The 14,447-nt window shown below is 52.2% G+C and overlaps 4 protein-coding genes across 4 annotated transcripts; 3 read left to right on the top strand and 1 right to left on the bottom strand.

The window, feature by feature from the left end:
• Positions 1 to 343: 343 nt before the first annotated feature.
• On the top strand, positions 344 to 2,472 carry BBA_08454 (DNA repair protein/CtIP; the record flags this gene model as incomplete). Its single annotated transcript, XM_008603551.1, has 2 exons — positions 344 to 431; positions 485 to 2,472. 2 exons carry the CDS (start codon positions 344 to 346, stop codon positions 2,470 to 2,472), a joined length of 2,076 nt encoding a protein of 691 aa, XP_008601773.1.
• A 1,024-nt stretch (positions 2,473 to 3,496) lies between these two features.
• On the top strand, positions 3,497 to 5,929 carry BBA_08453 (ubiquitin carboxyl-terminal hydrolase; the record flags this gene model as incomplete). Its single annotated transcript, XM_008603550.1, has 1 exon — positions 3,497 to 5,929. One exon carries the CDS (start codon positions 3,497 to 3,499, stop codon positions 5,927 to 5,929), a length of 2,433 nt encoding a protein of 810 aa, XP_008601772.1.
• Positions 5,930 to 6,687: 758 nt separating this feature from the next.
• Positions 6,688 to 7,559, bottom strand: BBA_08452 (ubiquinol-cytochrome C reductase-like protein; the record flags this gene model as incomplete). Its single annotated transcript, XM_008603549.1, has 3 exons — positions 6,688 to 6,810; positions 6,870 to 7,032; positions 7,450 to 7,559. 3 exons carry the CDS (start codon positions 7,557 to 7,559, stop codon positions 6,688 to 6,690), a joined length of 396 nt encoding a protein of 131 aa, XP_008601771.1.
• A 1,779-nt stretch (positions 7,560 to 9,338) lies between these two features.
• BBA_08451 (ABC transporter) lies at positions 9,339 to 13,614 on the top strand (the record flags this gene model as incomplete). Its single annotated transcript, XM_008603548.1, has 8 exons — positions 9,339 to 9,411; positions 9,472 to 9,701; positions 9,778 to 10,057; positions 10,143 to 10,376; positions 10,442 to 11,175; positions 11,235 to 11,397; positions 11,452 to 11,517; positions 11,768 to 13,614. The coding sequence occupies 8 exons, from the start codon at positions 9,339 to 9,341 to the stop codon at positions 13,612 to 13,614; spliced, it is 3,627 nt and encodes a 1,208-aa protein (XP_008601770.1).
• Between the last annotated feature and the right edge of the window lie 833 nt (positions 13,615 to 14,447).

Genomic DNA, 14,447 nt, shown 5'->3' with positions numbered 1-14,447 from the left:
CACTAACAAGACGCCGGCACGGCCGGGGATGATCGGTGGCTGAGGAGCAGCGTGCTTCGCTACGCTGGCACCGGAGCGAATGCTCGTGGATAGTCACTGATGCAGTAGTTTGAACAGAATGGTTGATCTCATAGTATTTTGAAAGGGGTTCTAGAATATTTTTAAAATTCAGTACCAATTCGTCCCATCTATTTATCCACGCGGAAATCGTGTGGCCGGCTGCTTCTGTAGTGACACATCACGTGTAGTGGCGCGGTCGCGCTGTCAGCGCCGATCATATGTGGCTACGCGAATATCATCGTTCGCGTCCGTCCTACGCGTCGAGCTTCACCGGAGGCCGAAAATGACGAGTTGGTTCGACAAGGGGCGTCCTGCGCTTCAAGAGGCATTGGAGAAAATATGCAATCAAATTGACGCGGATATAGCGGCTGGTAGCTTACTCCAGACTGCCCTCTGCGCCGCACTTCACACTGACTGACTATAGACCTGGAGAGCTCCAGCGACGCCCGAGAACTCGCCGACTGCAAGGCCCTCTTGCAACAAAATGCCACCAAAAATGATTTCTTAGTGAAAGAGAACGCGGCCCTTCGAGCTGAACTCGAGCAGCTCCGACGTAGCAGCGCCATTGGCAGGTTGCCTCCCGAGCTTCTTGCGCCGCCTAGCTCTTCCATGGCAAACGGAGCGCTCGAGGTGTCGGATCCCGAAGTGGCGCAAAAGGCTGAACACATAAAACTCGCACAACGATTCAGGCTACTCAACGAGAATTTTCGCAAGGCGCGGAGCGCACTTGAGCGACGAAAAGCCGAACGGGACACATGGAAAATGCGCTTCGAGACCCTGCAGGAACAGGTTCAGGCTGCCGAATCTGAGCACGGCGTGGAAATCTCCAACCGGGCGTCAGTCGCGTTGGCTGCCCTACAACCCGCTGCTGTGTCGTTTGGGAGCAGCTTCTCCAGTAACGTCGAAGTGAACGAGGCGGCATCAGAGCCTGAGGAGCCGCAGCTGCCTCCCATGATTCCCAAGTCATCAACCTCGAGGTGCTCCACTGGCTCTGTTCTGGGACCACTCGACTCGACCCAAGGCGATTCCGAAGAAAACGATCGTTCATCTCTTCCCACTACCACCGAAGCACCATCGGAGCTCCTCGTCAAGGGAGAACCGTCATCTGATGAGCCTGTCGTGGTTTCGGAAAGGCCTGTCAAGAAACGGAAAGGCAACGATGACTCCGCGAATAAACGGCCACTCGTCCGCATCAAGGCGGAGCCAGAAGACGATTCGAGTCCAGTTTTTGGAGAAACGCGAATACCCGCCTCCCAGGAAAGTATTGATCTTGGAAACATTACTCACCTGACAACGCCTCGCAAGCCAAGAGAGGCAGAATCTACTCCGAAACTGCCGCCCATCTACAGAACTCCACCAGCAGATGCAGGGAAGACCGCGACTCCAGTTGCAAGATACGTTCGGCACGATATGCCTATCTCACAAACAGCAAGAGCCAGTATTATGTCCTCTGCTCTGACGCCAATCAGCGTCAACAGAAGAATGATCGGCTCTGGAGGAGACAAGACTGCCAAGATGTCGCGGAAACGGCAGCTTGAGGAGAGCATAGCAGACATCGCAGATGATGGCACCTCTTTCAGGGCCGGTCAAGACAAGACACCTCTTGGAAATGCGCAAAATAGAAATCAAACGCCCGGAAGTCGTTTGAAGCAGCTTCTGCATGAAGGAGAGGCGGATAACAGCCCAGCACTATTACGGCCATCCCGACAAGATCGCAAAGGTGTATCCATAGCGACGGCCGATCTAAACATCCCGGAGCGTCGCGAGCTGCCATTCGAGAAGCAGACACGCCAAAGCAGACCAGTTCTCCAACCACCCACCATTGCGCAAGCAAGGTCGCGCTCACCACAACGTTCGCCGCAGCGGCTGGCTCGGCAAGGCCAACTTCGCCTGAAATCGCCCCGAGAGCTGCATCTTGACGATTTCCGAGTCAATCCCGCAGCAAATGAGGGCCACGACTTTGCGTTCTCTGACGTGGTCCGAGACAGGGACGACAGAGCTTGTCTGCCAGGCTGCGCCGAGATGCATTGCTGTGGCAAGCAGTTTCGCGCTCTAGCTATCTCGCAGCGACCTGATCCGCCACTGACGGCGGCACAACGAATGGAAGAGCAAAGTTTACTGGAGCAGCATCTCGGCGACTATGCATATCGCCTGGCGACGATGGACCCAGCAGAGCGGGCTGAGGCATGGATACAAGCCAAGACGCAGGAGCTCGCAAATAAATACGGTAAACACCGACACCGATACTCGCGTATGCAGTCTCCCCCGGGATTCTGGGACGCGGATTTTCCAACCACACAGGAGTTGGAGATGGGCAGAGAGGAGGCGGCTGAGCGGGAGAAACGAGCCATTCGAGAGCGGTACAGAGAGGCAATGAAGCCAGGTGGACGATGGTTATTTAAAGATGAGTAGGGCTTTGCTCTACGGCGGTTTCTATGCGTAATTGTTTCTTTTGTCAAATTTTCTGATGTCATTTCTGGCATCAGGAAAGAAGCATGCTTCAAGGGCTGAAGCCTGGCGTTACTCGGGCACGGGTCTTGGTGTTGATATGCGTATCAACTATTATTGCTCTGTTGACATGCAGAGCATGCTTTCCGTTATTCAATACAATTCGTGCGTATCTTGACCTTATTTTAGTGTTCTTATATTTATCCTCGTTCTTTGACTGAACAGCGCATTCGGCAAAACGGATGCTGTCCAGCTTATACCTCAGCCAACTCTAGTTGGCTGACCGGGTGAAGGAAGTAAGCAGCATATGCGTCGGTCGATGACTTAAAAATAAATTCGACTGCGGCATGAATCTTGTTGGGGGGGGGCGGGCCGGCCTTCATTTGATGCCTCAGACACCTATTTGTGGTCAACGGCTCGCGAGCACGAGCTACCTGGATTTAGTCATGGCGCCCACAAAATTTTGACTGGGACCCTCTCGCCTACGCCTCCACCGGAGCGCATCTTTGAACAAGCTCCTACTCGTGCGCTGCTTCTTCCGTCTCATCACCAAGCTGGATTTCACTTTTTCTTTTGATTTGCTTCCTTTCTCTTCTCGCGAAGCTCTGCATCTTTGAATTCTCGATCGTTTCGTCTCCTTTCTTCTCCTTCTTCGACTTGTTTTCTGGCTTACTCTGCGCTCCTAATCACTGCTGCCTATTTCCCCAAACGTCTCAATCTTGGGCAGACCGCGCCTCTACGCGCGTGTCACCAACGAGGCAATCGGATCGAGCCTATAAGCATCATTGCTACAGTCTGGCATCGCCCAGTCACTTGCATTGCTGCTGCGGTCTGAGACCCACGCAGCTCTTGTTCGTTACGAGAACTGCTTGCGACACCATTGCGCACCGCCAGCGCGCGCCCTCCCCGACGCTCCGAGCACTCTCTGGATACGGCAGTGTCACCCCTTGGGCGGCACCCGTATCAACCGACCCCCCACGCCGGCAAGATGAGTAACCGCCACCATCTGCCGGCTGGGCAAAACATACACGCCCACGGCGGCGTGCCCATGGACATGAACGCTCCCGGCCCAGGAGGAGGAGGTCCAAGACGAAGATATCAGCAACAGCAGTACATGCCGCAGTATCATCAGCACATGAACCCCATGTACCAAAGTTATGGTCATCAGCACAATCCTTATGTATCGCCTCAACAATACTACGGTATGCCGCCGCAGTTCCAAAACGGAGGCATGCCTTCGCCGGGATATCCACCCTACCAAGGGTACGGCCGCTCGCCGCCTGCCATCCCACAATACGTGCCCATGGTCGGTGTCAGCGTTTCTCCCAACTATCCGCGCCATGTCCAGGGCTCACCCAGCTTGTCGACGCCTTATCAACCGCCGCAGCCGAGTATTACAATTCCTCCACATACGCCCTCTTCGACACATTCTTCGCACATTCACCCTCCTCCACTCACGCCGCCAACACCTCAAACACATGATATCGCCGTTGTGCCGGCTGTGGCCCAGCCAGTAACCCAGCAACCTCCCTCGCCCCATGTTGTAAACAAGGCACGCTTCCATCCTCCACTGCCGTGGCTATCATGCGCCGATGCCGAGTTTCCCGCGAGAACTACACGCCTGCGTAGGTCGCGACAACGGATCGACAGAAATGCTAAGGCTGTCTCACTCCCCAAGGACCAACATGATGCCGCGACAGGTGCTCCGGCCACTGAGCAGCCTCTGGCTTCCGCGCCAGACACTACCCAGCAGATACCGGTTGTGAACGCTAACCAGGAGACCCAAACCGGTCAAACTGAGTCTCCTCAACAGTCTGCACCCGAATCCAGCGAACCTGCTCCTGCTGTACGTCCGCCCCCAACTAGCTGGGCCAAACTCTTTGCCAAGACGCCTATTGCCGCCGTTGTCAGCATCAATGGGGACAATGAGCCTTCACATGAGGCGAACGGAGTCGCTGTTGAGGGAGACCCTGATGTCGTTTCCTCAACGCTCATTTCCAAAGCCAACTCTATCGCCGAAGCCATTCGATCCTACAAGGTTGGCGGCGCTGAAGAAAAGACAGTATTCCTGGAGCCTCGTGGCCTAATTAATACCGGCAACATGTGCTATATGAACTCCGTCCTTCAGGTCCTCATGTTTTGTTCTCCGTTCTACGACTTCCTCGACCAGATCAGCAAACGTGCCGCTCACAGCTTCAAAAGTGAGACGCCTCTCCTAGACGCCATGATCATGTTCATGCATGAGTACCGAGTACTGAAGTCGGCGCCGACCAATGAGCAGCTGCGAAAGTCGATCCGTGGTGAGGAGATTGAGCGCTACGGCGAACCGTTTACCCCCGAATTTGTATACGAGGCTATAAGACAGCTCCCACGATTCGCCAGCATGCGTCGGGGTCATCAACAGGATGCCGAGGAATTCCTTGGCTTTCTACTCCAATCGCTCGATGATGAATGCACGAATGTTATGAACAACGCATCGCAAACTGCCAGCCAAGCTGCCGGCTCCGAGACCGCGTCAGCAGACGGTTCCACCGACCCCAGCGGCGACTGGCTCGAGGTTGGTCGTAAGCAGCGTGCTGCCGTCACACGCTCTTCGGGATCCAACACATCTACCCCTGTTACCAAGGTTTTCGGCGGTCTCCTGCGCTCCGAGTTCCGCGTTCCCGGCTTGAAGGACTCCATTACTACGGAGCCATACCAGCCACTCCAGCTTGACATCGGCTCGCCCGAGATTAGGAATGTTGTGGACGCACTTCGTGGCCTCACCCGCCCCGAGCGTTTACAGGGCGACTTCAACTCGCCTCGCGGCAAGGATATTACTGCGACAAAGCAGGTTTTTATCGAAACTCTGCCTCCTGTTCTGATTCTGCACCTGAAGCGCTTCCAGTTTGATGCTGAAGGTGGTACAACCAAGATTTGGAAGAATGTCGGATACCCTCTTGATTTGGAGATCCCTCGTGAAGCTCTCTCTCGCCAGTCACGTCAATCTTTGGGCGTTGGCGCTCTGCCTAAATACAAGCTCATCAGTGTCATTTACCATCACGGAAAGAACGCCAGTGGGGGTCACTATACCGCGGATGTTCGTCGTCAGGACGGCCGTGAATGGCTGCGCCTTGATGACACGGTCTTGCACCGTCTCCGCAGCGAGGATGTTGCCAAGGGTGGCTCGGAGGAGCAGATCAAGGACATTCGTAAGGACAATAGTCAATCCAGCACCAACAACCCCTTTGGCGCCATAAATGATGAAGATGATGGTAACGAGGAAGGTTGGAATCAGGTGACCGCTTCTGCGGGAAGCGGTGGGAAGCGGTGGAGCAGCGTTGTCAATGGCGCCACCAACGGGAACAGCAAGGATAAGTACGTGAAGGACGGCATCAAGGACAACAAGGTCGCGTACATCTTGTTCTACCAGCGTACCTGAAAGCTCAGAGTTGGCACGACAGGGACAGGCTTCTGCGCAATTGTACTTGTGTAACGAAAAAGGAAAACTTTCGTTTGCAGAGACGGGCCACTAGAAGACGCTGAGATCGAATGTACACCCCCCGCGGGACTAACTGCATGCAGCGCTTCCCGGCCTCTCGATAACGAAATGGGAAAGAAAATGGACAAGTGAAGTAGTATTGGAGTTAGAGGTCCTCTATTTGAGGCAGATGGCGAGCGGAAATGCTGGTTTAATACACTGGCTGGAATTGGGGTCCGTGGGAAACTAGGAGAACGATGTAGGGACGATTTGTATGTACGTTCGGTCAGGTGTGTGTGTTATGGGCGTACGGCATGGAGAGAAGTAATAGAGGTGGTGAGCACGTATATTCCCTTGTGATGTTTGACGCAACTTGTCTGTTGGGCGTGATGCATGAGGCAAATTCGGAGGGACATTCAAGTAGGCTACAAGAAAGTAGCAAATCAAGCAGTCATTTGTCATCAAGATTTTGGATGCAGAGAGTCAAACGTAACAAAAGAGAATTGGCTTCTTATCTTCAATGGACGCAGAAAGAGCACGGTCTTATTTCCAGAACCCAGCTGTCTATACATAGGATACACAGGACCCAAAGTAGGGCTCAAAACTAATGTAAGTTTTGCGCCCACTTGCCGGGCCCTTTTCTTTTTCGAATTTATTTTCTCTCTCGCTTCCCATATAAGCAAGACTTGTGTCAGCCGCTCGGGTTATCGAAAAGAAACTTAGTGCTTCTTGATGACGGTCATGGAGTCAAGAGCATCCTTTTCGGCAAGCTCAGCCTCGACCTGAGCAACAAGGTTGCGGAGATGCGGTGTGTCCTGTTTCGCGCCGGTCAGTTTCCTTTTCTTTCCTCGTTTTTACTTGGTATGAGAAGAGAAGAAGAGAGGAGGTGGGGGGGCCTTACATCCTCGGGCTTGGTCCAGTCCTCCTTGGGTAGTAGCTTGTGCTGGTAGCTGCACTGGGTGGCGCGACGGATGCGGTAGATGCGATCGTAAGACTCCTGGCTGGATAGGCGCTTGATTGCGATTTGAACGGCCTCGCGCTCCTCCTCGAGAAGGTCGTCGAATCTAATGTTTTTGATGTCTAGTTAGCATGCGGCTCGGAATGAGTAGGGCGAGTCCCATTGGCTTCGTGAATGACGCAATGTCAATATCGAGAGCGTCTTTTGTCGGTAATTGATCGTGGTATAAGTTCGCAGAGACTCGAAAAAAAGTGCAATTGGAGGACGAAAAGCCCCCCGGAATTGCGATGGGTGGCGCTGAGCTGACTCCTCCCAGCGCGGCCTGCTCATCATCGCAAGTCAGGAGCTGGGCAGAAGTATGCAGCATTTCCCCCAATTGAGCCAGCTGGCAACAACAAAAATGGGCTTCATTGTTTCAATTCGACGCGGGTTTGCTGTGACGCTCGTCGACATTTGCGGATTCGTCATTCACGGAAGTCGGGTGATTCTTCGCCATTAAAAAAAAGAACCAAAGAATTCGTACCTCAGGCCCAGCTTGCGGTAGCCGGCGGCGTTGGCGTACCAGCTCGCGGCGGGCATCAGCATCTTGGTGAGCCACGGGCGGCGCAGCACAAAGGGGGCGAGAGAGACCATGATTATTGCCGTTGGAGACCGGGGGGAGGCTATCGTGGGTTGACTGAGTGGTGAGGCAGGATCAAGATGGGTTCGTTTCGGCCGGTTTTGCCAAATAGCGCGCAGGGAAAGACGACGGGTCATCAGCAGCACCGTGATTGGCCGGCGCGGCTCTGCTGGATTTGCCTTGGCTCAGGCCACTGGAAGAGGTCGGGATGTCACGTGAGTTACCGGCAGTGATCAAGCTGCACGTCGTTCAAACTGGTCCTTACAATCTATTTTTATGTTTTTAAATTGCATCACGAATCGATTTCATTATAATTTAGGTCTATCATATTCCAGGGCGCTGCTGTTTTAAGTAGTTCTACGTGGACGAGCTGTCTCTGCTACGTGGATGACCTAGTACTTCTGATTTGCAGGCCTCCACACTATAGATTAAGTACCTTTCTTCTTTATTATACTTGGCAATAAGCTCGCATCTAAATTTTGATATAAAGCTCACGCTAGTTACTTGATAAGAAAAGAACTCTGGGAAAGTTGTTGAGTAAGGAATTTGTCCTAGTTCTTCTAAGAATATATCTAATATTATTGTGCAAATAGTGTAGTACTTTTATGCCGACGACAGGCTGGTGAGCTTGGTCTTTGCAGATAAGTAGCTCCACCAAATCAGAAGTATCAAGGGCCCATCGTTCACGTAGCAAAACCGGCTCGTCTACGGAGCACTACTCCGTCATCTTCATTCATTTTACTTTGTGGCGTGTACCTATGATGGCACTTTGGCCGGGATATCCTACAACACCTACTAGCAGGCTAGTGGGTGTGTGGCGTAAATCCTTTGGCGGGAGGTTCAGAGTGGTTGGCCCAACTGTCGGGCAGCCTCTTTCTTCAAAACAAAGAAAGCAGGCAACAGAACAAGAAGTATTTCTTGACTGCTTGAGCCGAGAAAGTCACATCAAAACCGTTTATTTGCCATATTTCTGCAAGATACGCATCACTCTACTCACCGTTGCATCTGCTCCAGCCCAAGTGCGATGCGGTCGCTGGTGTTGGCCGCACTACCGGGCTGGTCTGAGCAGCTTTGTCGTCCTGACGATGTTTCACGTCCGGCACAAGGGCGACTGACAAGTAATGCACAAGTAGAAGCCCTTGTCCAAGGAGTCTTTTACTTCGGACCGGCTGCATGGCTCCTCCTTGCTGCCCCGTTTCGCATTGCCCTGCTACGAAGCGCCAAGCTTGTCGTGCTTCCCAACCGTCGACTCTACATCAAGATCGTAGGCAGCCAGTCCCCGAACATGTTCATCCGGGTTGAATCTAAAAACATAGTGATACTAACATGGCCATGTGTAGCCTATAGCCATCGCAATCTGTATCCTTCAACTTATCAGCCTTGTTTACGCATCCTTGGAACATGCTTCGTCGATTACATTGCTACAGCATCTGCTTTTTGTGCTCGCCGACGTGGTAGTATGCATTCTCTCGTTTCTCGAGCATGGACGAAGCACTGGACCTTCTACAGTCTTGACCACCTATCTTTTCTTTGTAATCTTCAGTAAGGCTATCATTGCAGGTCTGCAGTTGGTAGCCTGGAATTTGTGCACCACATGGGGCCTCTCTTCCGCCATCTTTGCAGGCAGGCTGTTGCTTTTCATCTCGGAGAGCCAGACCAAGCGGTCCATCCTCCGCAAGCCTTACGATAGGCTCCCATTGGAAGAGACTTCGGGATTCTTTGGAGTTCTTTTCTTCTGGTGGGTAAACAAATTTCTCAAGACTGGCTATTCCAAGGCTCTCTCACTCGCCGATATGCCGTCCTTGGACAAGTCACTCGACGCGATGAAAATACGCAACGCCATGCAGCAGGAGTGGCAAAGCAAAAGTACGAGGAAGTTCGACTCGTCTTTAAAAGTCACAGAGGTTGTGTGCTAACGCATGGCAGGGGATTCCCAAAGTAGGCATGCTCTCATGCGAGCGTTGCTTAAGAGTTCTTGGCGACCCAACATATACGTCGTCATTCCCCGTCTTCTCTTCACCATGCTGCGCTGCTGCCAACCTCTTCTTATCAGCCGTGCCATCATCTTTTTTAGTCAGGAGTTGTCACCTTTTGAGAACAGAAATGAAGCTTTTTGCTTGATTCTATTCACATTTATCATTTACACGGGCATGCCGGTATGTGCCAGACATTTACAAGCTTGATGAAAAAATTCACGTCTTTTATCCCCTGATTTTAAAACTTTCAATCTAGGTGTGCAATGGCGCATACGTCCGTTCACTTGCCCGGGTCAACCTCGTGGAGCGCATGGCGCTTGTCGGAGTCATTTACAACGATTGCCTGACAGTAAAGGATGGCATTTTTGATGAATCCGCCGCCGTGGCACTCATGAGCAATGATGCAGAAAGCGCGGCAGGTTGTTGGGATCTTTTCCATGACCTTTGGTCGCAGTTTCTTGAAGTTTGTATCGGAATGTACTTGTTGGCAAAAGAGCTCAGCTGGGCATGCGTTTTCCCAGTCGTTGTGGTCTTTTGTAAGTTCCTTTTCATTTTATCCAGTCACGGCGGAAGGGATATTTTAATCATTCTGACTGAATCGCTTGTCCTGTGGTTCAATAGGCACTTCCTGGATCGTCAAGTTCATTACCGCGAATCTTGCCGACCGGCAAATGGCGTTCAGTAGAGCGACGCAGAGTCGAATATCTACCACGAAAGCCGTGCTTGACTCGATGAAGAATATCAAGATGATGGGCCTCGTGGAAAGAATGAAGGCTAGGATTCAAGGCGCCAGGACGCACGAAATTGAGAAATATGCTGCTTTTTACCGGCTTCTGCTGGCGTTTTTTACAAGCTGTAAGTGGTGTCTGCCTTGTAGCCCGATTCCTGCTCGCTAATGTACTGAAATCCTCCTTTTCCAGCGGTTGCCCTGCATCTCTTTAGCCCAGCCATCACCCTCATCTTCTACGCAGTTCAGGCTCAGATTCTTGGCGCCAAGCATGTCGACACAGAAATGGTTTTTACATCACTTGCCATCATCGACATTGTGGCTTCGCCGGCGAACAATCTCCTCGGGGTCCTGCCCGAAGTCGCATCCGTTCTTGCATCTTTTGATCGAATCCAAGCATACCTCAAGATTCCCAGCCGGGAAGATAGGCGACAGTTCATTGAGACCATAACCCCCGTGAGTGGCCAAGGTCCAGTGTCTGCGCTGCCTGGCGCACCCACCGACAAGACGGCCGTTAAGCTCGACAATGTCAGTATCCGGCCCACCTCGACGGCGGATCTTGTACTGAAGAATATCAGCACAGTGTGGAAGCGGGGTGATCTAGTTGTCCTTTCTGGATCTGTTGGAGCCGGAAAGACGAGTCTTGCCAAGGCTTTGCTGGGCGAGCTATCGCAGGACTCTGGCGTTATCCAGACTGCTTACAGAACTGTGGCGTATTGTACGCAAGCAGCCTGGTTGGTGAATGGCACCGCTAAAGAAGTCATCTGTGGCCCATGTCATGGCCGCAGGACATCTGACGCGGCGTGGTACAAGAGAGTTGTGCATGTTTGTGATCTCGAGGAGGATTTCGCTCGGATGCCGGACGGAGATCAAACAGTGATTGGTGGCCGCGGCATCACCCTTTCTGGGGGACAAAAGCAGCGAATTGTGAGTACATATTTCACTGTCAAGAGAAAACGTTTTGTATTAATTCTGGTTACTGGTAGGCCCTAGCACGAGCTATCTTCGCCCGTGAAGATCTGATTATCCTCGACGATACACTCTCTGCGCTAGACGCATCTACGCAGCGTCACATTACCAATAACCTCTTTGGTCCAAAGGGTCTATTCAAGGAGCTTGGTACCACCGTGGTACTCATCACTCATACGAGTAAGACTAGTGAACAAGTTGGCTGGCCACGTATTCTGACAATCTTTGCTGCAGTGCAATATTTGCCGCTGGCCGATCACATCATTATTCTCGATGGAAAGGGCGGCGTCGCTGAGCAGGGTACATGGAATGTCCTTCGAGCTGGAACCGGCTATACCAGCAAAGTTGTCTTGAGAGAGGACACTGAGGAAGCTGAAGTCCCAACAAGGGAATACGTGGCGACTAGGGACGGTGTTCATCAAGGACTCAAAAGGTCCGACGACTTACACCAAACTACCCGCACGACAGGCGACATCACACTTTACATTAAGTGCCCTTGCCCCAAGTACAAAGTACACACTCGGTACTGTATAGCTAACAATAAGTTCAGAATACTACTTCAGCGCCATTGGTGTCTCTCGGTTACTACTTCTCGTCGTCTTTTTGACACTCAACGCCATATTTGTCGGCACCATCCCATACTGGCTCAAATGGATGGGAGAGAGCGGTGGCATGTACATGTGGTTCTATACCGGCATCTACTTTCTCCTTACCTTGGGTGCATTTGCAACCGTCGCAGCGGCTATTGCGACCGTATTTCTAGTCATTGCGCCGCATTCCGGCAACACCCTGCACCATCGACTCCTCCGCACCGTGATGCATGCGCCACAGACCTTTTTCGCAACGACGGACACGGGAACCACGCTCAATCGTTTTAGCAGCGATATAAGAATGATTGATCGGTCACTCCCATTTGCCCTATTCCAAGTCTTCCAGGCTATATTTTTGCTATTGTCGCAATGCATCTTATTGTGCATCGTCCAGCCCTTTATTGTCATCACGTTGCCATTTACTATTTTAGCGGTATACTTGATTCAGAGGGTATACTTGACGACTTCTCGACAGCTACGCGCTATTGATCTGGAGGCTCGAGCTCTTGTGAATAGCAGTTTTCTAGAGACGTTGGAAGGTGTCGCGACGATTCGCGCGTTTGGCTGGCAACAGGCTTTGAATAGGGACAATGCGCAAAAGTTGGACCTATCGCTGCGCCCGGATTACATGCTCACCTGCGTGCAGCGATGGCTAGACTTGGTTCTGGACCTCATTGTCCCCGGTCTTGCCATCTGCATTATTGGCCTTGGTGTTGTTCTCAAAGGCACCACAACGGGCGGGCAGATTGGCCTCGCTCTCAACGTGGTCCTGCAAGCCAACCGGTACATTCTTCGGCTGGTCAGCGCCTGGACAAGGCTTGAGACGTCTCTGGGGGCCATATCGCGCGTGCGTGAATTTGAGCAGAGCGTCCTGCCGGAGGAGGAACCCGGCCAGTATTCGCAGCCGCCGACAGGGTGGCCCGCCCACGGCGCAGTGGACTTTGTAAACGTCTCGGCGAGCTACGACGACTCCGTGCTTGCACTCGACGGTGTCAACCTGAGCCTTGCACCAGGAGCCAAGGTTGGTGTCGTGGGCCGCACGGGTAGCGGCAAGTCGTCACTACTGCTTACTCTACTGCGTCTCGTCGAGCTACAAGGGCCTGGCAAGGTGTGTGTGGACGGGTTGGATATTTGCGACTTGTCGCGAAATGCTATGCGCGCGCGATTTATTACGGTGCCTCAGGATCCGATGTTGGTCAAGACTGATACTGTTCGGCAGAACCTGGACATTGCAGCCACCAATCTGTCGGAAGAGGAGATGGTTCGTGTTCTTCAACGCGTCGGCCTGTGGCAGGTGCTACTCGCACGGAAAGACAGAGGAACCTGCAGTGAGGTCTCCTCAGTATTGCTTGACGACGATACACGGAAACAATCTCCTTTGGCTCCGAGTGTCGAAGCCGACGGTGTGGAACAACTGCCCTATGACGAATCCGTCAGCGTATCGGCGGCAGCGATTCTCGACTTGACCATGGATTCGGTCCCGCTATCTCAGGGCCAGGAACAGCTCTTCTCGCTCTCACGGGCACTCTTGATGCGCCGTACACGTGGACGAGTCGTGCTGCTCGATGAGGCGACGAGTAGTGTCGACGCCGAGACGGACGGGCTTATGCAGAATATTCTACGTGAGGAATTCGGTGAGTATACCGTAATCACTGTTGCACATCGGTTAGATACCATCATGGACAGCGACGTGGTCCTGGCCATGCATGGGGGGAAGCTGGTAGAAGCCGGGCGGCCGTCTGAGCTGGTGGAGAGGGAGGGAGGAATACTCAGGGCATTGCTTTTCGGGAAGAAACTGAAAATGTAGACGACCATTGCGTTCTAGTTAGGCTAAAATAAGGAAGATCAGGAAGGGTAAGCTAGCAATAGGATGAACCATTTCATCCATTATTATTTTTGAATCTATTATTTACTACGTCGTTATACAAGGCGATAGTCAAGTATAACAAAGGGCCGCCAATGTCTTGACATAAATGGGGACTACATGGCAGCAAAGCGAATCAATTTCTACACAGATTACGGTTTTCCAGACGACCTACTATATTTCGTCAATAGATTGGTAGCTTCTGTGGTATTTTCTCAGCGCTTGTCAAAGGTTTTCGAACATTGCGATGGTATTGATGGCACTAAGCATTTTCAGAAACATGAGATGAACGCCACGAGTAAAACTGGTCTGATTGCCACTCGGAGAATGACTATGTACTGAGCTTAGAAGGCATTAAAACCTCTAGAAAATATCTAGCGGTGCAGAAGATGGAGAAAGTTCTGATGCATTTGATCCAAGCACTGTATGCGTCCAGTACAATGTGATTGTGATGAGAAACGAGTTCCCAGGCTGTCTCAGGCGGCATTCTTTTCTGGCTTGAAAGCCACGCCGGGCCGCAAGGCCGGCAGGGCTCATGTACCAGGGGAAATATGCATGAGCTGACTATCCGAAGACAGTGACTGAAGAAGAGGGAAAAAAAGCATTATACGACCCGGCTGTCCGCTCAGAGACAACTCCAAGCCCCAGGACTTGAGGAAGAGATTGGCCTTGCCTTGCGCATCTAACTCGGACAGGACGAAGAGTGAAGCCAGCATACTTTTCGCCGCCGCGGCCATTTTGCAAGTGGTCTTTACCAGCATTCTATTATCCGCAGG

Source organism: Beauveria bassiana, assembly GCF_000280675.1.
Source record: "Beauveria bassiana ARSEF 2860 unplaced genomic scaffold BBA_S00035, whole genome shotgun sequence".
Classification (NCBI taxonomy): domain Eukaryota; kingdom Fungi; phylum Ascomycota; class Sordariomycetes; order Hypocreales; family Cordycipitaceae; genus Beauveria; species Beauveria bassiana.
Note: the sequence above shows the minus strand (reverse complement) of the source record. Positions and strands in the feature narration are given on the sequence as shown.